At 35.4% G+C, this 25,449-nt stretch overlaps 1 protein-coding gene across 10 annotated transcripts in view; it reads left to right on the top strand.

Annotated features, from left to right (window-relative positions):
- SATB1 (SATB homeobox 1) overlaps nucleotides 1–25,449 on the top strand; it is a 96,399-nt gene that overhangs the window by 47,109 nt on the left and 23,841 nt on the right. For 9 of the 10 annotated variants that reach the window (XM_076005607.1, XM_076005604.1, XM_012755764.2 and 6 more), the window contains 4 exons: nucleotides 1,015–1,126; nucleotides 3,460–3,914; nucleotides 11,524–11,736; nucleotides 19,591–19,746. In XM_076005607.1, the coding sequence (XP_075861722.1) occupies nucleotides 1,015–1,126; nucleotides 3,460–3,914; nucleotides 11,524–11,736; nucleotides 19,591–19,746 (936 nt within the window). The remainder of the gene's footprint in view (nucleotides 1–1,014; nucleotides 1,127–3,459; nucleotides 3,915–11,523; nucleotides 11,737–19,590; nucleotides 19,747–25,449) is intronic. The other variant, XM_076005609.1, reaches the window with a different exon arrangement.

Raw genomic sequence — 25,449 nt, 5'->3', positions numbered from 1 at the left:
GGACTGTGAATCAAGTCGCTGAAATTGCCATAACCAAAATTTGCTGGGAAGAAAATATTTTTCTTTGTTGAAAATGAGTTTTTAAAAACCCTTCTTCCTACTAATACATTAAAATTATGTCTTTATTTTTTGTATGTTACATGGTTGAGTCTGTTTTCAGGGCTTTTGTGAAAAGCAGGATGAAGAAAAGTGACAAAATAGGTCATTTTCTTTTTTGTGCTATCCTTGAGAAATTTAGTAAGCATGAAGTGTGTATATTTAAAATTTTTATGGTCAGTTTGAAATTCAGAATGCAAGTTTTACTGAAAATGAAGCCAGCAATAAGATTGCAGAATGTTTTTCTCCTGCCAGAGGATCTCTGCGAATAGTTTGTTTCTTCTCAAATATGGTCAGTTTACCTTTGAACAATGTTAATGCACCTCCAGTTGAAATCCTAATAATAGGGTAGAAAGTGCAAGTGGTGTTTCTCAAACTTTAATGTGTATGTATATTCCCTGAGGATCTCACTAAAAATGCAGGTGCTGATTGCCTAGGTCTGGGATAGGGCCCAAGGTTCTATTTCTAACAAGCTTCCGGGTGATGCCTATACTGCTGGTCCCTGGACCATACATTGAGTAGCAAGGATGTAGAATCCGGTCACTAAACCTCAAAGTAACATATCTTTGTGAATTACAATTATAAAGTCATTTTCACGTACTTGGGTTTATTGGGATCAGTGAAAGTTTGTCAGCCAAGAAATAGATGACATTGATGGGGATTCGACAAATGCTAGAATGAAGTCTGGGTTTAATAGCTTTATACTGGTCTCAGTGAGCTGTTGATTTCTACTTAAATAAGATTTTGATGATGTACTTAATGAATTTTAAGAAGTTGAGGCTTTAGGCTAACGTGGGAAGAATGTACCAGTGTACTCAGTTGATTTAAAAAAATAACAGTCTCCGTAATCGAAATCATTTCTGTGTTCCATCTTGTGCACCTATATATTACAAATGTTCTCTCCCCCCCTTCATGCAGAGTATGATCTCTTCCATTGTGAACAGCACTTACTATGCAAATGTCTCAGCAGCAAAATGTCAAGAATTTGGAAGGTGGTACAAACATTTCAAGAAGACAAAAGATATGATGGGTAAGCAAAAAACCGTTGCAGCGGTGGTGGCTACATACCATTACGTGTCATTTGGGTGTTTATCAAAGTCACATCTAAAGCCAGGTCTTTTGATTGCCCAATTAGAGATCAATTTAGACTGTTTCTTTGGGGGGTGGGGAGTGGGTATGACTATAATGAGATAATTAAATTCAATAAATGTTTGTGTTTAAATCAGCCAAACTGACTTGGTTGTCAGACATGCAGGAAATCGAGGTGTGAGGAGGGGAGCTGTCATTTTTTAACATCTCAGTGAAGACCTAACCAGGCCTTGAATAACTAATATTAGCTGCGATTTCTCTCAGAGACAAATCATGCTTTTAGGTTTTTGGTTTTTGTTTGAGAGAAAGGGAAAGTGCCTATTTTTAAGGAAACTGAACTGCATTAAATTTATTAAATTAAACTGTATTTATAGTCTCCACAGTTGAGATCAAGTGATTTTTGTAGCTATATCTCCCAGCCCCCATAGACAGGCACTTTGGTGAGCACACTGCTTTGCTGTCCATACCAGAAAAATCAGTGCATCATTTCTAAACTTTTAATTCCCGTGAGGCATCCTATCTTAACATGTAACTTCAGGTCAATATGTGTTATGCTGGAAATACATTAAAATTATCTGCAGTGTAAAATGACAGATAAAAGTTGTATGTTGTACCTAAGCATTTAGATTACGGCATTTTCTCCTTATTGAGATTGTTAGTGTTCACGAAAGCAAACACTGTGATTAAGGTTAATGTTTTAATTTCTATTAATGTTTTCTTTCACATACTTGTAGCTTCCATATTTTAAAATAATATAGGAATGGGATGTTTAATATGCATAGCATTATGGCCCGTTTTAAATCTATTTCTGTTTACCTCTATTACATTCATTTAATAATAACAACAATTTTTCCTAAAGATTTTAAGAAACAAGAGAAGCCGAATTTTGAGCATGTTTTAGCTTTTAATATTTGAAGAAAAACCATCTATCTACCAAAACAGATTCTTTGCCTTTTATAGCTTAGGGCTGTAATGAAGACAATGCATCATTTTTGGAATAATTGCTTGAATTACTATTCTATGTGAATGGCCCACTTGGGCTGGTATCACGGGTAGAAATGGAAGGTTTCTTCCCCAATTCTTAGTTATATTCTGCATATATCAGTGACGATAGCAATATGATAAGTTCCTCTAAATATAAAACCTGCATATTTAATGGTAAGAGAAATGATGATTAAAATCAAATCAGAGTCTATATACATGGGAAGTCAGTGTCAATTTGGAAAAACCTAAACACATGCAGCTCCATGCTCAGCCTTGCCAGTCAAGAGCATCAAGCCAGTTTCCTTCTCATAGTAGCAAAGCATTTACACCCTTAGAGCTGACGTTCAGCCGATCCACCTGAGGGATCTAGCTAAGGGAGAAACATTCATCCTGGGTGGGTGGGAGTAAATTGCAAAACCTTGACAGAATAATCATTGTACCAGCACAATTCCCCAACCTGTTCCTTGCAAGATTCTCTTTAGTATCTGGCGATAGCCATAGCTCCTGGAAAAAATATTTGGGTCTTAGTAACACTGGGTATATTCTGGGTATACTGGCTTACCATATAATAAATCTACTTGCTTTATTTGAAATAATATTTGCAGATACACCTACTACCCCATGATGGTTAGAATTAAATGAAACAAGCCATATAAGACACTCAGCAAAGCAGTCAGTATACACTCAGTTATTATTACTTATTGTGCCCATTTTTTGATTTCTTTATTATATTGACTGCATCTTTATATTCACTGCTAGGTAAACATTGAATGTAGAACATTTTATGTCACCTTTTTTCTATAACACCTTTTGCCTAGAGTGCTAAAGTTAATGTGTATCATGAAAAAATATTTGTAAATTTCTTTAGTTGCTTATTATCATAAGCTTATTTTCCTAACTCACCATTTCTTGTTGCCATTAAGCAAATGACATTCTTCTAGCAGCCATTTAAAAATAAACATCATTGCTTATGAGCCTTCTCGGGGTAATAAGTGAGAGTGAATAACTAAGCACAAAGAATTTGAATATAATTGATTTTATGTCTTAAACTACATTTTAAAAAATGAAATCAAAGGTGTTGTCCTACTTTGAAAGTTTGTGGAATTGTTCAGAAGAGGAAAACAAAAAGCCTGGTGGTGAGTTCCATCTTGAAATGGTCTTGGTTTCATTGGATCTTTGGTGTGCCCCGTGTCTACTGTACTGTCTCTTTGCATTTAGGAAATGATCGGCAGTCCTTATCGATGCCCATCGTTGTTGGCTGAGTACTATTTTACTTTTTGTCCACTTTAGTTGAAATGGATAGTCTGTCTGAGCTATCCCAGCAAGGTGCCAACCACGTCAATTTTGGCCAGCAGCCCGTCCCAGGGAACACAGCTGAGCAGCCTCCGTCCCCCGCGCAGCTCTCCCACGGCAGCCAGCCCTCTGTCCGGACCCCTCTTCCGAACCTGCACCCTGGGCTTGTGTCAACGCCTATCAGTCCTCAATTGGTCAACCAGCAGCTGGTGATGGCTCAGCTGCTGAACCAGCAGTATGCAGTGAATAGACTTTTAGCCCAGCAGTCCTTAAACCAACAATACTTGAACCACCCTCCCCCTGTCAGTAGATCTATGAATAAACCTTTGGAGCAACAGGTTTCAACCAACACAGAGGTGTCTTCCGAAATCTACCAGTGGGTACGTGATGAACTGAAACGAGCAGGAATCTCCCAGGCAGTATTTGCACGCGTGGCTTTTAACAGAACTCAGGTCAGTTTTGTTCTATTTGTAAATGGTTTTGCTCTCTTTTCCCTCTCCCCTCTCTTCTTTTTTTTGTCCCATCCATACTAAGGTTCATTGTTTTGCTCTGTACTAACATTTTATCTTTCTCTTTATGTGATCATATTGCCTGTTCCTGGTGGTGTCTCAGTTTTATTACTCCTTTCCCTGTGATATACCTCCTGTATCAAGGGACAGCTATGTACAGATTGATCCCAATTCAGGGGCATTGAAAAAATAAATATAAAAAATGTTGCAAAATGGCATCACTTATGCTTTTATATAATGGAATCATAAACTGTTAGTAGTAGAAGGTTAAGAAAAGCTTCATGCCTTGGGCAAGGCCATTGGCAGGGATTCCAGGCTTCTAGCCTAATGTCTTTTTCATGTTACCACCCGTATCAAACTTAAGTATATAAATGTCCCCTGTTGAAGTTCTTCTACAGCTTTGTTTTTTAACACCTTGGAAAGCAATTTCTGGCATTTAATTTTAAGCAGCCATTTTGCAAATATTATATGGCTTATAATATAAAATGTTTCTTAGCTTTACCCCTCATGTTGTTAGTGTTCTTCCAAACCTCGTTATCTAGACCAGGGATCAGTAAACTTTGTTCTGTAATAGACCAGATAATAAATATGTTAGGCTTTGAGGGAAGGGACATAAATTCTCTGTCACATTGTGGAGTAATAAGCAGCCACAGACAATAAATAAATGGGTGTAGGTGTGGTGATATTTCAATAAAACTATTTACACAACAGGCCCAGGTGGGTCTGGCCTGCCAGTCTTAGTTTGCAGCCCCATTTTTAGACTTCTCACTGAGATCTGCGCATAACCCCAGCGTTTATACCTCTGTCCTTCTGGGCAAATTCCTATGAAGATATTATCTATCAGCATGGGAGATATTTAAGAGGGACATAGAAAAAAGGTGATACTTGCTATGAGAGAAGTCATAAGATAGATTTTTGAGAAGCCCTAAACAGATTGATTCTGTTAAATTGTGAATGAACAGAATATTTTTTTCTTTGTTTGGAAACTAGTATGATATATATGGTGTTTATTTTGGGCCCAGGCACACACTAAAGAAACAAAAGAAACAAAACATGTAACTTTGATGAGAATGAAGACATTAAATCTTTTCAACTTTCTTGTCTTACCACTGGTCTTTCTTTTGTCGGTTTATTTTTGGTTTTTGGCCTCACTCATACTCTCCTCTCACATTTTAGTTATTTTGTTTATTACATGATTATAAGAATAAAATTCTGGTACAAAAATAATCTCGTATTAATTCCTTGTTGGCAGAGTTTCCATACCTAGGAGAATCCCAGCTGTGACTTATTTTTGGCTTGCCTTAACTAGATTGGGAGTTAGGAGACCTGACAAAGCCTTTAATTCAGTGTTTGTTTTCAGTTTCTTCATCTGTTTTTTGTACATGATTTGTCTATTTTTAAAAAGGCAGTTGCACAAGGTTATGCCTCAGGTTAAAATTGTATGGTTTTACCTACTTCCATATTTTTAGAGCTTAAAAAAGCTGTGTTCCTTATTAGCTGGTAAACTTAATATGACAGCTATATTCAGTTGGGGGGTAACTATTGAAAAATATGAATGAATCAAAAGTCAAGTTTCTAGATGTTCCTGTATCTGGTAGCGCTTGTTATTTTTGTAAATACAGTAACTACTAGTAGTTCTTGGCACTGAGCAAAATAAATAAATGAATAAATAAAAAGTCTATATAAAAGTCCAATAATGCATGTTGAATTAAAAGCACCTGAAAAGACCTGGTGTGGTGGATCACACCTGTAATCCCAGTAGTTTGGGAGGCTGAGATGGAAGGATCAGTTGAGCCAAGGGATTTAAGAGGAGCCTGGGTAACATAAGGAGACCCCATCTCTACAAAAATTTTGTAAAAATTAGCTGAGTGTGGTGGCACTTGCCTGTAGTCCCAGCTACTCGGGAGTCTGGGGCAGGAGGATTGCTTGAGCCCAGGAGTTCGAGGCTGCAGTGACCTATAATCATCCCACTGCACTTTAGCCTGGGCAACAGATCAAGAAGCTGCCTTTATTGGGGAAAAAAAGCCCCAAAATACAACATTGACATAGACACAAATGACGTATATGTTTACTGATAAGTGTTTTAAAAATTGAGCGAATGAACGGCAGAATTTTCTCTCTTTTTATACCATATTAATCTCTTTGAAAGGGGCCCTCTCTGTGGTTAACATCAAAAACAGTGACTTCATTTTTCTGAGGGTGAGCAGAGAATGAAAACCTGGTACAACTTGATACAGATACCTCTTTAGTAATAACAGCCAATTTAGAAAAAAGTCATTACCAAAAATTATTTAGAGCCCTGGGTTATAAAGGGATTTGGTTTTAAACCTTTATATTGATAATTAGCACTCATCAGTAGAAATAGATGTTGGGCCATATTTGAAGCTGTTTGATTTAAATAAGAGTAATTTAGTATGTATATTTAAATGTTCACTCTTTGAGAACTAGCTTTTGCACATGCATGCATGCGTGTATTTTCAGTGGTCATACTTAACCACACACACAGCTGCATTTATTTTAATGATTATGCATTCATATGAATGCATGTAGTGTGTTTATTTCAAAGTGTATGCATTTCAATAAAAGCAGGTGCAGAGTGAGTATGGTGTGAGTGTGGAGTACGAAAATACACATGCTAATGCATATGTATGGACAAGGAGCTTTGCAGAGTTAAATCGCACATCACACATTTGTGTGCACTTATTACAACGTGCAGTTCCAACTCCAAGTTTAAAAATATTCATGTAAAATGTGTACATACAAAGTTGTATGATGTGGTCAGATAAAGACATACCCTATAAACAGTATGTTTAAAACATTAAAATAATATAGGTAACACTGTTTTGAATTGAGAATTATTTCAGTCATTGACAGCGCTATATAACTTTAAAATGCTGTGTCTTATATTTTTCAACTCTTAATTGAGAATTTTCTCATCATCTTAATAGGGTCTGCTAAATTAAAACATAACCCTCTCTTAAGACTTTCACACATGACTTTTTTTAAATCTATCTTTTCTGAAAATTTGTGGTGAAATTTATATAATTACTTGTTTTAAGAAATTTTCCCCCTTCTGAATTGATGGGGCATATGTTCTTTAATTGCTATTGAAGATATCAGCTTTCAGCATATGCCATTCATTCAGTTATGCCTACTTGATGTCTTTTTAATGGAAACCTATGGCTAAAAGTAATTGCCAAGGCTTCTGGATTTATACTTTTTAATTCACCTCTCTGTATTATTGCTATTTAAAGGTTGTGATAAATGAAGATATATTCTTTAGGCCCTTTGGCTTTTAAAAAAATAAAACCCATAGTTTAACTCTGGTCCTGCTCTGTGGCTTTTCCCCCTTTTTCTCCTCCCGCCTCTTGTGTTTGGCGCACTTTATTTTCCAGTAAAATAAAGAATGAAGATGGATTATTCAAAACTGATAACAGTAATGGACCATCATGTAATGTTTTATTGAATTTGAGTTCTGTAAATTATGTGGTGGAGAGAAATTTGCCTGCTTAAGTATAACAGAAATTGCTACTGTGTTCCTATAATTCTTCACAGTGTAATTTAAGAAAAGTCCACTATCCATATCACTATTGAATAAAAGGTAAAAAGGTGCTATTACCCCAACATGACAGCTCTCGATTAGCCTACCGAACGACAGAGATAAATGTGCCTACTTACAACTTACTTGGCACGACTCCAAGGTAGTGGGTGGGGTTTGAAAATCGTCTTTCACCTGAACTTGTGATTAAAAATTCACCAAACAACAGAAGCAGGTAGCCTTGAAGGGTGTTCTATGTATTTTCTTTTTTGGAGGGAGGTTTCATCAAATCGTATTTTCTTTCTGAGGGCTTTGAAGTTCCATGAAGCTGATAAAATCTATTTGAATCAGTGATTATGTTCAAAGAGGAGACAAACGGGAGGCCAGACAGGCTTTTTGTTCAGATTGGCAGTCTCTTTCGCTTATCTGCTGGTTTAAAGAATTCATAATTAGCTTTTGGAAGTACTGATAATATTTATTGAAGGTTTTCTTTCTTTTACAATTACTAATGAATTTTACTTGTAATAACTTGTAAACTCTTTTTGGAATGTAAAAAAAAGCTAGGAATTCATCAGTAGATTCATTCTTTAATTGAAAAAAAAAGAGAATTCTCACTTAACCACTATGTAATGACAATGCAAAATAATTTTAAGTTTTCATATATACACCACACATATAATTATTGGTAAGATGTAAAGTCCAATGAAAGGCAGTTTCTTATTTCCAATAAAATTAATATTCACGAGATGCTAGTAACTTCCCACATAACATACAAGTTCTCAAGTTCTTTTCAGAAACAAGAGTGACTTAACAGTTTGGTTAAATTTAGTTCACATTTATTGGGCACCTATGATGCAAAATATTGATATGTTTTAGTCCTGGTGTTTGGGTATATTTTATGGCATAACAAGTAAGGGACATAATGGCCTTGATTTACTATTTTTTAACATGAAGGAGAAGTTTTGGTAAGAGGCCCCTCTTATTATGCACTGTGGGAGATTACTACAAATGACCTTGGCAATTCTGTACTGTACATTCAACTATAGGAAACAGGAAGTGGGGGCCACATACATCTTGAATCCATAAATGTGGCAATTTAAGTAATAATGACCCGAACAGGACAGGAACATACATTGTCATATCTGGGTTCTGAAAGCAGTCATTTTGCATCCAGAATTATTCTAAAGTGACTGAATTTTTTTTTTTTTTTTTTTTTTTTTTGGTAATTAACGCTGATCAAAATATTTTCTAACAATATTTTCAAGCATTTCCACCAGGGGGCACTCCCCTCATTGAAAGCTCTGGGCCAAAAGAGAAAAAAAAAAAAAAGACCCAAGGTTTTTAAAAATACCTCAGACTGTCTACACTGGCTACTTTAAAGCTCTTTGAGTGTTCCAGGGTTTGAAATGTTGCTTCAGACCATCAACATATTTCAGGCAGAAAAACTGCACTCGTTCCAGTAGGATAATTAATTTAAGTGGAAATAAAATGCTTTGCCCCTAAAACACTTGTGTGCTGAAATGGGAGGTCACACCAACATTGAAATATGGATAGAGAACTTATTAAACTCTCTCCTAACGGACTTGCTATCTTCTACTGGAAGCTGTATAGGGATGACTTAGTTTCATGTTAGCAAGACTTGAGAAAGAATATTATCGTGTATTTTTTCCATGTATTTGGTTTTCTCATTATAGGTCTTTGCTGCTTCAGGAAACATTTTTGATAGAAATATTTTTGATAGAAATTTGATAGAAATATGATAGATATATTACTATGTTATTTAATATTTTTAAATGTCTTATTTCAAGTTTCCCAAACATAATAACATCCTAAATATTTATAGGATATCTTTGGCCCTCATCTATTTTTTTTTTTTTAGTTGTTAAACAATTAGTGTAGAGGAGCATTTCACAAAATGCCACATAACTTTTCATCGAAGGCCCACCATGATGTTAATAGTTACCGTTAGAATTTACCCATGGGTAATATATCTTGTTCTTAAGTTTCTGTCACCTGTTTGTGAATTTTTCCTTTTGTGGTTCAATACACACAATCCATTTAGTGAACAGCTATCAAACATTTTTGTGGTAGGCATTGTGCTGGGATGACAAAATGAATATTAGATTATACTCAAGGAATTTATAACATTGTATTTATGTATACTGGATGTTTGTATCTATCTTCCTATTTCTGTGTATTTGATATGTATTGCTTTGCCAGGAGCATTGTTTTAATGGATAACGCTTGGTAGAGAAGGGTAGAGAGCAAGGGCTATTTAATTATTCCTATTTTCAAAAATTTTTTTTTAAGACCTGTATGTTTTGGTTCCAATATGACACATCAGGAACACAGTCAATCTAATTAGTTGGCCTTGTGCAAATTAAATAACTGGATGATTGACTGCCTGTTTGACTGAATTTTAGTTAAATTGACTCAGTGTTTTGCTCTAGTGTAGACACAGTTGCAGCATTTTCTCTCGTTAGCACCGTGAATGAAAGGACATGTGCCCTTCATTCTTCAGTCGACATTTCTTAGGGTAAAATGAAAAGTTCAGGTCCAATTTCCAAGCTTTGGTTTCCATAAACCAAGTGAGAGACAACTTTAAAATTGACTATTAAGCCTCCTGCTCTTGTTGGAGGTTCTTTTTAAATACCAGTGTATAAATCATTTTAACAGGTGGACAGTGCTTTTATATTATCTGCACCCAACTGTTATATTTAGGCAATATGTTACATTATCCTTGAGGAATTGGAAACAAAGCCAGGTTCTAGGAAACCATGAAGAAAACCCAACTGTTACATCCTTGGGGCTTTGTTGTTTTGACATGACACTTTACCTTTCTTTCCCCAGGGTACCCTTTAACCATTTCTGCAGGTTATTGGAAAGTAGATTTACAAATTATATAGAAATTTTGATAAAATTTTATTATGAATTATATTGTGAGAAGCTGATATTCTGGCTGAGTTAAGAAGCTAAATGTGTCGTAGTATTCCAAGCATTATTTTATGTACGAGGTTGAATAGATAAGGGCTGCTTAGCCCTTATAAAATAGACACAAAGGTTTTTAGGACTTTTGTTTCATATTACCTCCTAAACATGTTGGGGAAAACCACCCATTTTTGAAAGAGGTCTTGTAAAAGTTAAAAGAAAAATTAGTTGAAAACTAATGTTTTATTATTTGGGGGAAAGATACCTTAAAAAGGTTTTCTATTGGTTTGTAAATTTCTATCACTAATAATTGTTATTCCTTAGGAAATATGATAATTATAAAATTTGATAATATTCTTTTCCTTGGCATGCTATGATGGATTTCTGCAGTGAGGAAAAGTGGTTATGTATTTCTGATTTATGTATGGTTTCTGAAGTTCAGAGTTTTAACCTGTTACCCAGCAGTGTCATACGACAAGATAGTATTTACAGTCATTTGGGATAGTCAGCGTGGTTCCCTTTAAATAGTAAATTGAAAGGGTCACCTGGTGTCATTTATGTTGATAATTTGAAGATTAAGGAATAACTGAAAACATTACCCATGAAAATGTAGCATAAATCTTAGGTAATGCTTTGGTAATACTTTTCTTTTTTTCTAATATGTTACAATTCATTTTCTGGTATTTTCTTTGAAAGTTCTACTTCTCTAGAAATGGCTTTGTATCTTTACATATTGGGCTGCTGGCATTCCCCTGCCTTTGTTTAGGCAGCTTGAGAACTATACAGTTCAATGCTGTTGTATTATGAGGATTTCATTTATTCCTAACTTCCCCGGATCTCTGTGAAAGATTTCATGGCAAGTTAAGCTACTCAAAGGAAGGAGACCAATTAGGCAGTTTCAGTTTATGTTATATGTAAAGCAGATGCTTAATAAAATTAAGAATACAATTGAGGCTCTCTTCTCCACCACTTCAATTGTAACTAATATATTCCTATGCAGAATTAATGCCTCTGACTGTTCATTTTCTAAACAGAGTGGAGAAGAAAAGGGAAGCAAGCTCACCCTGTGCCTTTCATTCCCCGCAGGGCTTGCTTTCAGAAATCCTCCGAAAGGAAGAGGACCCCAAGACTGCATCCCAGTCTTTGCTGGTAAACCTTCGGGCTATGCAGAATTTCTTGCAGTTACCAGAAGCTGAAAGAGACCGAATATACCAGGACGAAAGGGAAAGGAGCTTGAACGCTGCCTCAGCCATGGGACCTGCCCCCCTGATAAGCACACCACCCAGCCGCCCTCCCCAGGTGCAGTCTCCTCTTCCTCCTTGCCATTCTTCTCTGTTTTGCGTTTTTTGTTTTAACGTTTGAGAAAGAACATTAACAAGAAATTAGATAGACATATAGATTTAGATTTAATAAAAAAAACTCGTAGAGTTGCTTGAGGAGAATTTCATCCCAAATCCCTAGTTCTGATATAAAAACAATAAGCTACTAATTAGATAGAAGAAAGAAGATTACTTAGTGCTGCTTCATTCCTTGGGTTCTTTGGGGGTGAAAGTAGTCTTTAAATGGGATATTTGTCTCTACTTCTGTTATTAAGTAAAGAACTACTTTAAACTCAATAGGAATTAAAAAAAAAAAAAAGAATAAAGTCAGTTTTATCCCGGCCAGTTTTAGAACTGCCATTTGAATAGTAAATAAATAAAAATAAATAATTGCATTTGTATGTGTGCTTCCCAATACAAACTGCAGCTGGTACCAATTACACATCATCTCATTTGTAATCTTTCATAATTAAGTTTAATACAATCCTTGAAGACAGCTTTAAATGGGGCTGATAAGGAATTCTGTCCATATTCCCAGAAATGGGCACATTTTCTTTTTCTCCAAATTTTATACTTTTTAGGAGGGAAAAAAGTCACCTTCCAGGTAACTTGTATGTGCATCTGTATTGTTATTCTTTAAATAAAGTTTAAAAAGTAGCCTCATAACTATTATGAGAATTCAAGAAATTAATTTTCAGCATGAACTATTAGATAAAAGTTAGGTAGTTAGTAGATAAGACTCAAAATTCACAAGCAAATGTGTTTTCTTAAATGTTTAATTTATGGCATGCACAACTCTTAAAAAAGTAAGGTCAGATAAAACTGGGTAAAGATTGAATATAGAAAACAAATTCAGAGTATTCATATACCATAATGTCATAATGAAATTATATCTTGATGTTAATTTCTTTTCATCAATGGTAAAAACTAATCATGCATTTCCAAGTATAGAAATCTAGAAAAATCCTATTCAACACTAAAGAAAGAAACTGCTACAGATATTCCAAAAATAAGAAATAGATATTCAGCCACTTGTTGAGGATCTTAAACTGCTTATCATAGTGTTCTGAAATGATTATTTTTAAGAAACATCACAAAAATCCATTTTCTTCGTTTTATTTGATGAAAATCAATCTGGTCTGGATATCTATAGGAGCAGACTGTAAGGAAATCATTGCTGTAATTATGCATAAGAAAGTCATGTTTCTTGAGGAGAAAAGAATGGCATCTATATACATATACACATCTGCCTGCCTGCACACAAACAGTTATTGAGTTTGCTCTGTAAAGCCTCCTATAAAATATTTCCTAAAATAAAGAATGAGGAAATCTTCATATATGTGTGTGTATGACTTGTAACAGTGATTAACAGAATATAGTATACTTTGCATTTGGTTTAATACTTTTTCTGCAATGTTTAGTGTTAACACACACACCTTTATTAGTTAACTTTGCTCCTATAGTCATCACTGACATGGCTCTGGGCAAAGAGTTATTTTACTTACCACTTAATCTCCAATACTAATAAAAGAATGGCTAACTTAAGACCAATATGAGCTTCAACACTGAACTTCTTTTTTTTTTTAATCTATCTAAATATTTGACTTAGTGGTTCCTTAAAACAGCTTTTGTTTTCTAATTTTTCTAAAATTTTAATGGTTTTGTTTTCCAAATGTGGTTCTGCTATCCTTGTTGATCAGGTTTTTTTCTTGAGCCAAAGTTACACTGATTCTGATTATTAATTGATATCTCTTTTCATATACTGTAGATTTCCTATGAATATGTTTAAAGGCCTTGTTAGCTAGAAAGTTGAGATAGAAAATGTATATAATTTGTTTTGGCTCTGATTATTGATTAACTGGTTGAGTCACCCTAAGCCATACTTGTTTGTTCTCAGGAGGAGTTGAGACCAAACCTATGGGTAGTCTGCCAATGATGAACATATACAGTATGTAGATACTGAAGATTTTTAGTGAAACTCAAAGAAATTGTTTCTATTAATGCCATATTACTGGACATCTAACTAATTTCCAAAATGATTATCTGATGTGTGTATGTTTTAGTTCACTGCTGTAATATAAATCTTTAAGGTATCTTATTTGCCTCACAGAGAATCTCTTTGCATTATTTAATACTATTATAATAGAACTCACTACCAATTTGTTCACATTTTATCCTTTAACAATAATTTGATGAATTAAATTTTAAGAAATTCTAATGTATTATAGGTATTGTCAGTGCAAAATGAGTAGATTTTCAAAAACATGTTAAAGAGGAGTTGAATTAGTAGTATTTTTCAGCAGTTGAAATCAGATGCTTAAACTGGAACTAATACACCACACATAAGATTTTAATATGCTTATTACAAATAACTAAAATGAAGGGAAAAAATGGAAGAAACCACAGATACAGAAACAGACTGCAAAATTTTGTCTTAATTATATATTTTACCATGGAGGAATCTATATGAAATTACTATGCATTGTATTCCCCCAAAATGAAAAGATTTGAAACATATTTTTGAGACAAATCTTGAGCTTTGGTTTGATTTTAACCCTGATTTCTTTCTAAAGAACTGCATGTTAAAGGCAGAGGCTCTTCGTGGTTCACAGAAAACCCAGGCCACCTTTAGGCCTGAAAGACTCCCAGCTCCTTGTAGAGTATAAAACATATATAAGGTGATTTTGGAATGCCCCCGGGGCATACCAGACTGAGGACTCCCAACTCTGGAGAGGCTTGGATTCTAAGTCATCTTCGAAAAGGGACTTCTCTGGTTATTCAGGCTGCAGTTATAGTTCCAGGAATACCTCACCTGGGCACACCTCGACGAGCGTCAGAAAACACCAGAGCTCTTGGCTGGTCCAGCCCAGGTGAGATGCCTCTTATGCAGAGGCATCCCTTGTTTGTACTCTGGTAGGGCCAGCCATGTCATGTGCTTTGTCCTCTGCCTGGGGCAGTAGGCTCTGGGCCAGACGTGTTTGCTAAAAGCATATTTTCACAACTTTATATGCTCCAATTTGAGCAGTAAGAATATCTTGCACTTGATAATGGTTCACAGTTTTCTAAGCACCTTTACGTACATTAATTTGTTGAATCCTCATACCAACCTTTTGCTAGGAGAAAAATGAGAAAACCAAGTCTAGGGTTTAGTCAAAGTTTTGAAATCCCCTGTTAAGTCCGTTGCTCTTTCCTCTCTACCTCAAACAGCCTCCTCAAAATACAAACAGATTTACTTTATTTAGCAAGGGGGAAATGAAACTTGGGGACTTTTTTCTGTTTGTCATAGAGGATAGAAAGTTTTATTGTTAGATTGGGAAGAGGAACATATAGGAGGGCATTGTCCTGATAGATAAATGTTTAATAAATGATTCACTTGGGAAGACTTTGAACAACAGTGTTTCTGAGTTTGTGGATGAAATAGCTCCTTCCAAACTTTGTTCATATAAAAATGTCTGGGAGAACTGGTAGAACCACCCACCCCTGCAAAGTTCCCTGGTCTTCTTAAAGGTTTCTTTTCTGACTATGCTTTGCAAACTTTCCTGATGAGTTTATTAGAGGAATTTTATTAATAATGATTAATGATTATTTTCTGAAAATGATCTGTTTTACATAGCAGTTCAGTTTTAAGTGATGATTTCTACCTTAGGTCTATACTTATCTTGGTTTTGTGTATTTTAATATGTGTGACTTTTAGAGTTAAATTAATTTAGCAATTTCTGTTTCCATAAAGACTGTTTGAAAGCATATAATTATCAAGTTAGAATTTTTACATGAATTATACAACTCTTTTTTTCTTCATTTTTTACATCTCTTTATGTCTTTAGTTCCTTCTAAACTGAAGTATGTTGTTTTATAACAAATGCTTTAGAAAATTTATAAAGGTCATGTAAGGAATACACAATCTGATAGCTGTATGTTCCATTTCTTTCCAACAAATCCGTCTATAATATAATGAAACATAGGTCCATCTTGATTTCAGGTTCAGTTACAGGCAGAAACTTCACACTTGATAATAAAAGTATTATTTATTATGAATCCTTTGAATAATATCATTTTAAGATCTCACATGCTTGTGAAATGCTTCCCATTAATGGTCATCTTTTAAAAGCTAGAGGACTTCTAAAGTCTAGATTTGGAAAATAATTATTATTGTTCCTAAAAAATAAGGAAATCTCTAAGAAGATTAAACCTGGCCCTAAAGACAATGTTAATATATAAAAATTTGAGAGTGGGAAATATTTTCTCTCACCAGTAAACATCCACAGAATATGACATTTCTTATACAACGTTACTAAAAAAAATTTATGGTTTGCATACCTTGAAAAATAAATTCAGGTTGGACCTTAAGATTAATTCAAAATTAGACATTAATGAGCTAGATTTGCCAAAGGGCCACCAAAACGCAAGTCCAGCCTGTTTTAAGAAGAATTTTTTCCAAGTAAAGAAGGCCTGTATAACATTATGAACTCAGTACAACTCTGTGGTTTCTAAGATAAGCACTAGCATCAGACACACTGAAGTTCAGATCTTAGCCTCATTCCATGGACAAATTACTTAACCTCTTTGTTTTAAGGGTTTTCTCAATTTTAAAATAGGGCAATCATAGTACCTATTTAGGGTTGTTATGGAGGTTAAGAAGTTAACAGACATTAACACAATGCCTAGCACATAATAAACAACTAATAAATGTCAGCCTTTATTCTCATAATTATTGAAACTACATAAAATGTTAATTTCATGTGTTTGAGAGCAATGTGCTTGCAGGCATTTTTCCTCATGCATCAATGAGTAGTACATTCACCAATCAAGGCCAGGGTAGAGTTCATCTTTTGTAACCTTAAAAGTTTGATTTGGTGCTTTTAGCAACCCATGAAGAAGCAAAAGAATTTTCACGGAAGCTTTGTGTTCTTCTGCAGAATTTTAGCGAAATAAAAAGCAGACCCTGGTGCTGCACCTTGTCCCCACGTGGAAGGGTAAATAGTAGAAGCTCCAATTCTTAACTGCTTCTCCGGCGCCGCCTTAATAATGGAGTAGTACACTCTACCTTGATAAAAGCTATTCTGAAAGCAACTGCATTTATTTTACCTCCTGAGCTATTTGCGGAGGAGAACTGAAGAGTAGTTTGTTTTGCCTGGAATGAACTACTTTATGAATTTTAATGTGTGATATAATATTAAAAGCTAAACCAGGATTAAAGAAGATTTTTTTTGTACTAAGCTAAAATAGTACTTAGTAGAGTGAGGTATAAAAGATTTTTGTTTCCATTTTTACCTGGGGAAAAATTCAGCTTTCATATTTTTGAAAAGCTGTCCAAGTCAGTTCCCCTTAAGCAATAGCTTGTGTTTAGGAGAAAAATGTGATTCCAGAATTCTAATAGCTTATCTTTGATAAGATGCATATCTGGGCCAACAAGATGGTATAGAGGAGCTTTTTAAATATTTTTAAAATGAGTAATACAGAGAGACTTTTTAACTTTATGTTTTTTAAAGTTTTGTCCTCACTTAAAAAAAATTTTTTTTTTCATATGTTCTTGTTTTCCACTTCTGTTTTGACAATGTGGGCTATTAGGAAATGATTATTTGATTTTTTTATGATTTAGGATTCTTGCTTTTTGGTTCAAGTTATAATTGTTTATAATAATAAAAAAAAAAAACCAAAGAAATTTTTAGAAAGAAAATCACAGGGTTAAGACAAATGATTATAGCCCACCTCAAAGAAAAATTCCTCAACATAATTTTTACAAAAGAATGAAAATTATTTTAAAAGCAGATCAAAACACCAAGTCCCCAAAGCCTGCTGCTCTTAGCTATTGCTAAGCAGATTGCTACCAAGGAACTGTTTTCTTCCTAGGCACTGGACTTGGTGCCCCCATTTCCATAACATTCAATTTTCAAAGCAATTGAAATGGCTTTTCTTTTCTCTTTCATTTAAGCAGTGAGAAAGATAGGTATTAAAAGGGACCCCATGGTGTGATCAAATCTATCCCTCTGCCTCAAAGCAAGACCACCCCAGAGCAAAGTTTCAAATCTCACCAAAGCAACTTTGTGGGCAATTTATGGTAATGCGGTAACTCTTCTGGCTCCTAAAGTGGTATTTAGCAGATTATTGCTTCAAAGCCCTATATGTGTTCTTGGTGGCCTCCAGTCATTAATACACCTCTGTGAGTGCCCTTGCTTACTACAGTTACAGAGTGAGCAAGGGAACCCTGGAGATCTAGCCTAGACTCTTGTGGTCGTTCCTGTCTCCAGTTGGTAGTCTAAAGGAAGCAGTGGAGGCCTCATGGGTTGGTCCGGCTTCATCTGCTGTGTCCTCTTCAGGCGTGTGGTCCAGCCAGTTCCTGGCATTGTCTTTTCGGTGCTTAGAAGGGTAGTGTCCTGGTGGAAGAAATTACCCCTCTTCTCAAGATAACCAAGAGGTGAATTATTTTGCTAACTGGCTATTAGTTTAAAGGGATTTGGAAGGTACATCTTCAAGGGGACTCGTATTTACCCTCTAAGTACAAAGAATTGAATAGAGTAACATTTGCCCCTCTTTTCATACCAAATATTTTGGGGAGAGGGTGGAATAAACTTGGAAGACTTGTGGCTTGACTAGAAGGATATGTGATTTAATGCCGAAAAATTACGTTTATCCTAAAATGCAGTTCATTTTCATATTGTTCATAGTTTATGTGAGAAGCTGTCCAGGATGGTAAGTTTCTAGAGGACAAACACCTGAGTTCTGTAAAGTACCCTAAGAAGTGAGGTCCTTAATTGGAACATTTTGCTGAGAGAAACATGGTTCCTGTATCTGTAGTAATTTTTCATTTATATTTTCATCAATTTCCTAGTAAAAAATTAGCTACATAGTTCATATATAAGTTTTCCAGGCTAGTTCATGCACTGAATAATAAAAATTAAATTTGGAGTTTTAAAAATTAGTAATAGTAACAATATATTTTGAGGTTGATTTTATTTTTCCCCTAAAATTTTGTGGCATTTTCCTGCCATTATCTGCTTATCATTATTACTAAAGGCATTGATCCTAAGTTTTTACTCAAGATTATACATTTTGCATATATTTGTAAAGTCCCTGATTATGTATTTTGTATAACTTACAGTATTGTTCTATTAAACATTGTGGAACATTTTCTTATTGTCTGATTTCTCAAGTCAAAAGGAAATAGTTATATACAGGGGTGCCAGGAAAAGATGAAATAATTATACAGAACAGCTTGGACATGCACGTGTAAAATGCAACCAGCCTTTATGATAATTAAGCAAGGCACTATACCTGTTTCATGGATGGATAGAAGATTTAAATATGCAGTTCTGCAAATGGCTTTGTTATGGAAGATTTTTAAAATGAAACATAAGAGGAAAAGGCATAAAAAAGAGTCTAAAATTAAAAAGGCCATAGTATGTAATAGCTATTAGTGATGCAATTGTCTATTAGGCACTGGGTACCCAGTGAAGATACAGCACTGTGCATTATAATTTTAATTGTGAATTTCCTTTGTTAGGATTGCAATGGAAGGTAATTGGGAGACAATTAGTTTAGGGTTTTCAAGTCTTTGAAACTATTCTGTTTTCCAGAAAACTTACTTTATGGCATTATAATTCCTGGTTGTCAGCTGGCAGTTGCTGTCATATTACAGATGCAATCACCTGTGACAATGTGACTTCCTTAACTTAAGCAATCTGATCTCGGGGCAATAACTAATGTTGAATGACTGCACTGTTGATCACCTTGATCATAAAAGGAGCAACAATGTCCAGTTTGGATGCTGAGCCTGAGAAGCTTCAAAACAATTTGGCCAATGAAAAATGACAGCCATGTTCAAAATGTTTTGTAGGTGAAAACAGCTACTATTGCCACTGAGAGGAATGGGAAACCAGAGAACAATACCATGAACATTAATGCTTCCATTTATGATGAGATTCAGCAGGAAATGAAGCGCGCTAAAGTGTCCCAAGCACTGTTTGCAAAGGTTGCGGCAACCAAAAGCCAGGTAAGAGCCTCTATTAGGCATTGAGAATGTTTATCTGTGATGCCAGTGGAATTTTCATTAAAAGAAGTATCTATTTGCAATATGAACTTACAACCAAGAGGTCACTATCTTCAGGATTATTTACAGAGCTCTACAATGAAACAGTATTCAAATTCAGGTCATAGATATTTGGTTAACAACCACTCCTCAAACCAGGGATTTCTCAGTAAATCCCTGAATCAGTTAAATAGTTGTTTCAGAAGAAGGATATTATAATGTTTAGAAAGTTTCTCACTCTGGTCTATTGTAATAGATTAAATAACTTGAATTAACATTGTTTCATTATTATTTAGATGGTCTGGATTTCCATTCTAAAGTTCTACAAACATTATACAGTTTCTTCTGTTCCAACTTGGCTATCTGTAACTACTAGGTGCACTTATTAAGATAAACTGGCATATATACACATATCTTTGCATAGTAATGATTTTAGTTTTTCTATAAGACACAAAAATTGAGTTACAGTTAGAAAAGTTGTCCAACTCTGATGAATTATAACTGAATAAACTTGAATTGGAAAAGTTGCAAATTTTTATAAAACAAAATAAAAACAAAGGATAGATAATGTAGTCTTTTATCAGCATAATCATCATATTTTGATAATTTATGTTCATCAAAAGTAGAATCATCTATGTGAACAAGGTTACAATTATCTATAAACCCTTCTCCAAAGCCAAGAATACTTTATTTAAACGTCCAGAAGAATACTAAACTCTCTTCCCCTTCAAAAAGGATTTGATAATACTCTTAAGGTGAGATTTAGAGGCAATCAAGGGCTCCAGGTGAGATTTTAACAACTTGGAATTTTACACAAGTGTATATTTTCATTATCATTAATGAAACTTCTTTTATAAAACAGCCTGGATGTTGTGAACTTCTGACAAAACATATAATCCTGGGAGTATTTACGGTATGATGTAGTTATGATATAATACCTTTTTGGCTTTTCCTAAAATCTTACTCTGTCAATGTTAATAGTGTTACTTGATGGGAGTTTTGCTTTAGGAAAATGTTGTTCTTGTTTAAGTTATAGGCTGGATGAAATACTTAAGGGATATCTTGGAAATGTTATATAAAAATGATTAAACTCAAGCTGTGGACTGTAAAAATTATAGCTTTATAGGCCACATGCCTGCCTACCCTTCAATCACTGTCAAAGTGATAATTTCTACAATAATATGTTTCTTTTATTGTGAGATTCTAAACATCAAGTGCTGTTTAAACATTAAACTGAATTGTTTATGTTAGTGCTGTACTCAGCGTGTCATACATCAGGCCACCGTAATCTCTCATGGAATGTAAAATTCTGTCATGAATCATGGCTTGTATATCGGAAATTACTGTAATTTTGATTGGAAATTACAGGGCTCTTGAAATGTTTCTAATTATGATAGAATGTTAGAGCCGCTTTAAACCTGTGTGCTTCTTCAGATGTCTTCATTTACATGCCAAGACTATGCATTAAGGAGAAATGTCCTGTTCTCACTTTACCCACCCCCCCACTTACCCACCCACCCTGCACATTCTTGTTTTGGCTCTTTAGTCTAATTATGATGAGGAGCTCATATTTAAATATATGTTATCTTGCCTTTTTTTCTGATCCTACATCTTTTTTTTTTCTTCCTGACCTGTCCCATTATCAAGAATAACATATTGTATTCCTGCAAGGACCAATCACTTTCCCCCGATCTCCCAAATGGAGAAACTAGACATGTATATTATTATGATAAGGGTCAGCCTTAAAACAAACAAAATTTAATATTAAAACTTTTCAGTGATTGTCATTTGGTTGCCTGTCATCTGTCATTTAATTCAACCAATCCCCCCTCCCCATTTTCCTTTCTGACTGTAGCATAGCTCCCTGCGGTTAATAGCTCCTTTGCTACCTTTGAATTCATTCTTTTAAATGATACCCCAGATTCTCCCCACCTGGGCTGAATTGCTGGTTTTGGAACTATCCAGACTGTAGCAGCCGTTGGCTGATAATGTCACGTAAGTGATGTTCTGAGAAGTTTTTTAACATCCTTGCTCTCTTTGTACCCTGTCCTGCACAGCCACTCCTGAGGCTCTGTGTCACAGTGTCAAGGGGCAGCTTCTAAGTATCTGCTGTGACGGTGTGTTTCCCAAAACCCTGAAAGCTTTTAGCTAACCTCCTCCTTACTGGTTGAGAGAGAATCCAAAGGGCCAGTTGTAGACTGTGAGTCAGGCAGACTATTAACTTTCATTCCCCTGTATAGTTTTTCCTAAATTCTCATTGACTCTAACTTCCAGGCAGGGCGTTTTTGTAGTCTTCTTAGTTGTTCAGTTTAGATGTGAGCACTACCCTCTTTTTGAAAATATATACAAAGATTGGCAATTCCTTAAAAAGGAGACAGTCCAAAACCTGTATGTGTTACTAACAGAGGAAACCTGGCTTGATAAGGAAAGGTGCTCATTGACTTAAGTTCTGTTCTCCTGCTATGATATTTGTGAAGGAAACAGGAAAACTAACAAGCAAACAAAAAGCTTCAAATCTGACTGACCCTTTTCATGGCCAAGACTCTAAAAGGGTTATTCCTCAGATATGTGTACAAGGGCTTGACAAGCCCTCGTGACAAGTGGGGGGACCAGAGTCACTTCTGTCTCAGCCCATCCACCTCCGGCTGCTTCTGTGTCTCACCCTGGTTGTTCGAGTTGGCTTCACCATCATCTCTTTCATGCTAGACCCTATCATGCATTATATATTGTCTACATTTAGTTTAGTAACCCTATCATTATTTCTCTCATTTTGCACATGAGGGTCACTCAACCAGTAAATACTCGCGCCACAACTCCACATTCTCTGCATTTCCCCTCCTGTTTTAGTATTTCTTCAGAGTTAAAGGCAGTATCGGTAGTGAGGTTATACCCTGCTCCAGGAAAGAGGAATTAGGATTGCTGGACTAATTGATAGAAACAGATAAACAGTGAGGGCTTTCCCCTCTTCTGTGGCATGGTCGTGGAACGCAGGTTCTTACCAATACAGAGCCCTCAGAGTCCAGGCTTTAGGCCTGATAGAGGTGGGTGTACGTGGTGAAGAAATCAGAGGAGGCAAGCTGTAATCCAGGGTCTGTCACTGACTCTGTAATATTAAGAAAATTTAACTTTTGGGGGCCTAAGAGTCTTTCATCATGGGAGGAGATCCCATGCTATAACGTTTGCAAAAGAGCTTTTAAGTTACACACCACCATATACAAATTGTAACATTTTATAAAGTGCTAAGCAAGATGTTCAGTCCTTCACATGGATAAGGGTGATTTATTTATCATGTATTTATGTATCTAAAATACCTTTCATTTTAAAAGGTAAAGCGTGCCTGCAGTGACTAATGCATAAAGTATTTTCAGTAAAAGAAACCAACTCATGTAGATTTTACCATTTCACATGTATTATCTTATCTCTTCAATGAATAATAGATATGAGATTGTTTTTAACTCTAATAGAAACGTCTGAATAAAATATGCAAGTAAAACCTGAAGGTAGGCTACTTTTTGTGCTTGGTTAGGAAAGCAAGCTAATGCAAACTTTAAAAAGATGATATGCTTTAAACATAATGTGAATAGCTACAAATGAATACACTTTATATTCTGGGTATTCAAATAAGCAGCAGTTTTTCCAAGTGAATCATATTGGAATTTTATCAAACATTTAGTCTGATAACATTCAAATAATTATGAGAGCAGAATTTGCTAATTTTACTGTTTAAAAAAAAATAGTTGATTTCGGTAATAACCATTACGGTATCAAGGTTCAGTTACTGTTCATTGGTTATAGTGTTTTCATATGGGAGATGGAAATGGAATTTTTTCCTTAATGGTGGCAGATGTTGGAATCTAATTTTATTCCACAGCAAACCCCTTGAGAGCTTTGAGACTTAAGGTGTGTGTCCAGCAAAGGGACATTAGCAGTGCTGTAGGCCTTGCCTTGTATATCGAATTGTTACATTGATTTTCATGTTTGCATAGGTGGAGCTTGCAGATACAGTAGTGCAGTAAGAGAGCAAAGGGCTTTTACAGAGCTGCACTGCAGCACCACTTGTGTTTAGAAAATGATTTCTCTCTAGTGCTTTATTGAACAGGGTATTTCTGTTAGGTGAAGCAGCTAGATGATGAAAATTCTATTTGACTGAACGTACTTTCAGTATAATTGTTTGCAGTCTCTACGAGTTAGAGGACACTTTGGCTGCTGCAACTTCAACTGATTGATAGGGTTTTCAACACTAAAAAAAGAGGATTTCTGACTCTGCAGAAATAGCACAACTAGTAGAAGACAATAAATAAAGCCTTTTTCTTTCTTCCATCTACTTTGCACTTTTGTCATTGAGATTCGGGGCCTCTAGGATGAGAGAGAGAGGGAAATAGACAGAAAAAGACAAACCCAGTGCTCCTTGGGTTTGTAGGTTAAAAAAAGCATCATTCTGACCTTTAGGTTTTTAAATTCTTAGATGGTAATTGGATGTCTTAAATACAAGTGAGACATATGTCACAAATCAGTGCGGCTAGAAATAGGGCTAAAAATGTGATTTTCATTGCTGGCAATAGGAACCTATAGTGACAAAATCCAGGAATAAAATCACGAAAGCAGTGACATTGCATTCTGTATTTCTAGCATGTTAGCGAAGGCATCTTTTATTTTGTTAGAATTAAATTACACTTCATGGAAGCTACAGTTTGAAGCTCTGTGCTGATTCATTCGTTTGGAAGGTTCATGTAACAGACTTTGCTGCAACAGGATTTCACCTGCGTAGCTTCCTATTTAAGGCACTCACTCCTGTGCAGATTAGAGAGTCACGGTTTCTGTTATTCCTGGTGCCACATCCTTTTGTAGCAGTCTGTGGAAAGATCTTTATATTGTGACCTCAGAGCCCCTTCTCTTGGGCAAATGAAGTTTTCTTCAGCCAGAGTCTGAAGAAAGAGCTGTCCCTGTCACATTCTCCAGTTTTTTTCCTTTTTTTTTTTTTTTAACTTAGTAGAGGAGACCTTGAGGGGGGATACAGTTTAGGTTTCTTTGGGTCTACTTGCCTGAGGGGTAAGAGGAGCATTTGTAGGGAGAAAGAGGAGAGATAAGACAGCCCAGAGTGTAGAACCCGCATCTTAGCAGTCTGCCCTCTGTCCATGTTAAGTTTAGCATACTTAACTTTTTTGGAGGCCCGCGTGCTATATGCTTGAGTGAGAAGGAGGTAAAATTAATTGTTCTTCTAATTAAGGTGTTCTGTGTTAGTAACCATCTCTAAAAATCTCCACATCTTAATGTTGGGGATCCATATTGGATTCAGCTTTCTAAAATGTTGACCTATCTTTATATTTCTAGTTGAATGCTAGACAGGACTATTCAAACTAATGGCTTTAAATATTGACATAATCTAATAGTTTGAAGGTACATGATTATGTTATATGACTTTTTAAGAGCTAAATTTGTGGATCTGAATGTAAGTCCTTTTCAGATTTCTGCATTCTAAAAATAAGCATATGTTGTAGAAAAATCTAGGGTTTGATCAAGAAGGTCCAGAATTACTAAACAGAACACTTGCCCACCCTATTTTTGGCTAAGAGGTCGTGTAAAGAGGTGTTTTATCCCCTAGACACTTGGTATTATCTGCTCTAATAAGTTGAACAGAAGATCTTTGGTTCTCTTTCTACCACTTTC

This window comes from Microcebus murinus, chromosome 1 (genome assembly GCF_040939455.1).
Source record: "Microcebus murinus isolate Inina chromosome 1, M.murinus_Inina_mat1.0, whole genome shotgun sequence".
Taxonomy (NCBI): domain Eukaryota; kingdom Metazoa; phylum Chordata; class Mammalia; order Primates; family Cheirogaleidae; genus Microcebus; species Microcebus murinus.
Note: the sequence above shows the minus strand (reverse complement) of the source record. Positions and strands in the feature narration are given on the sequence as shown.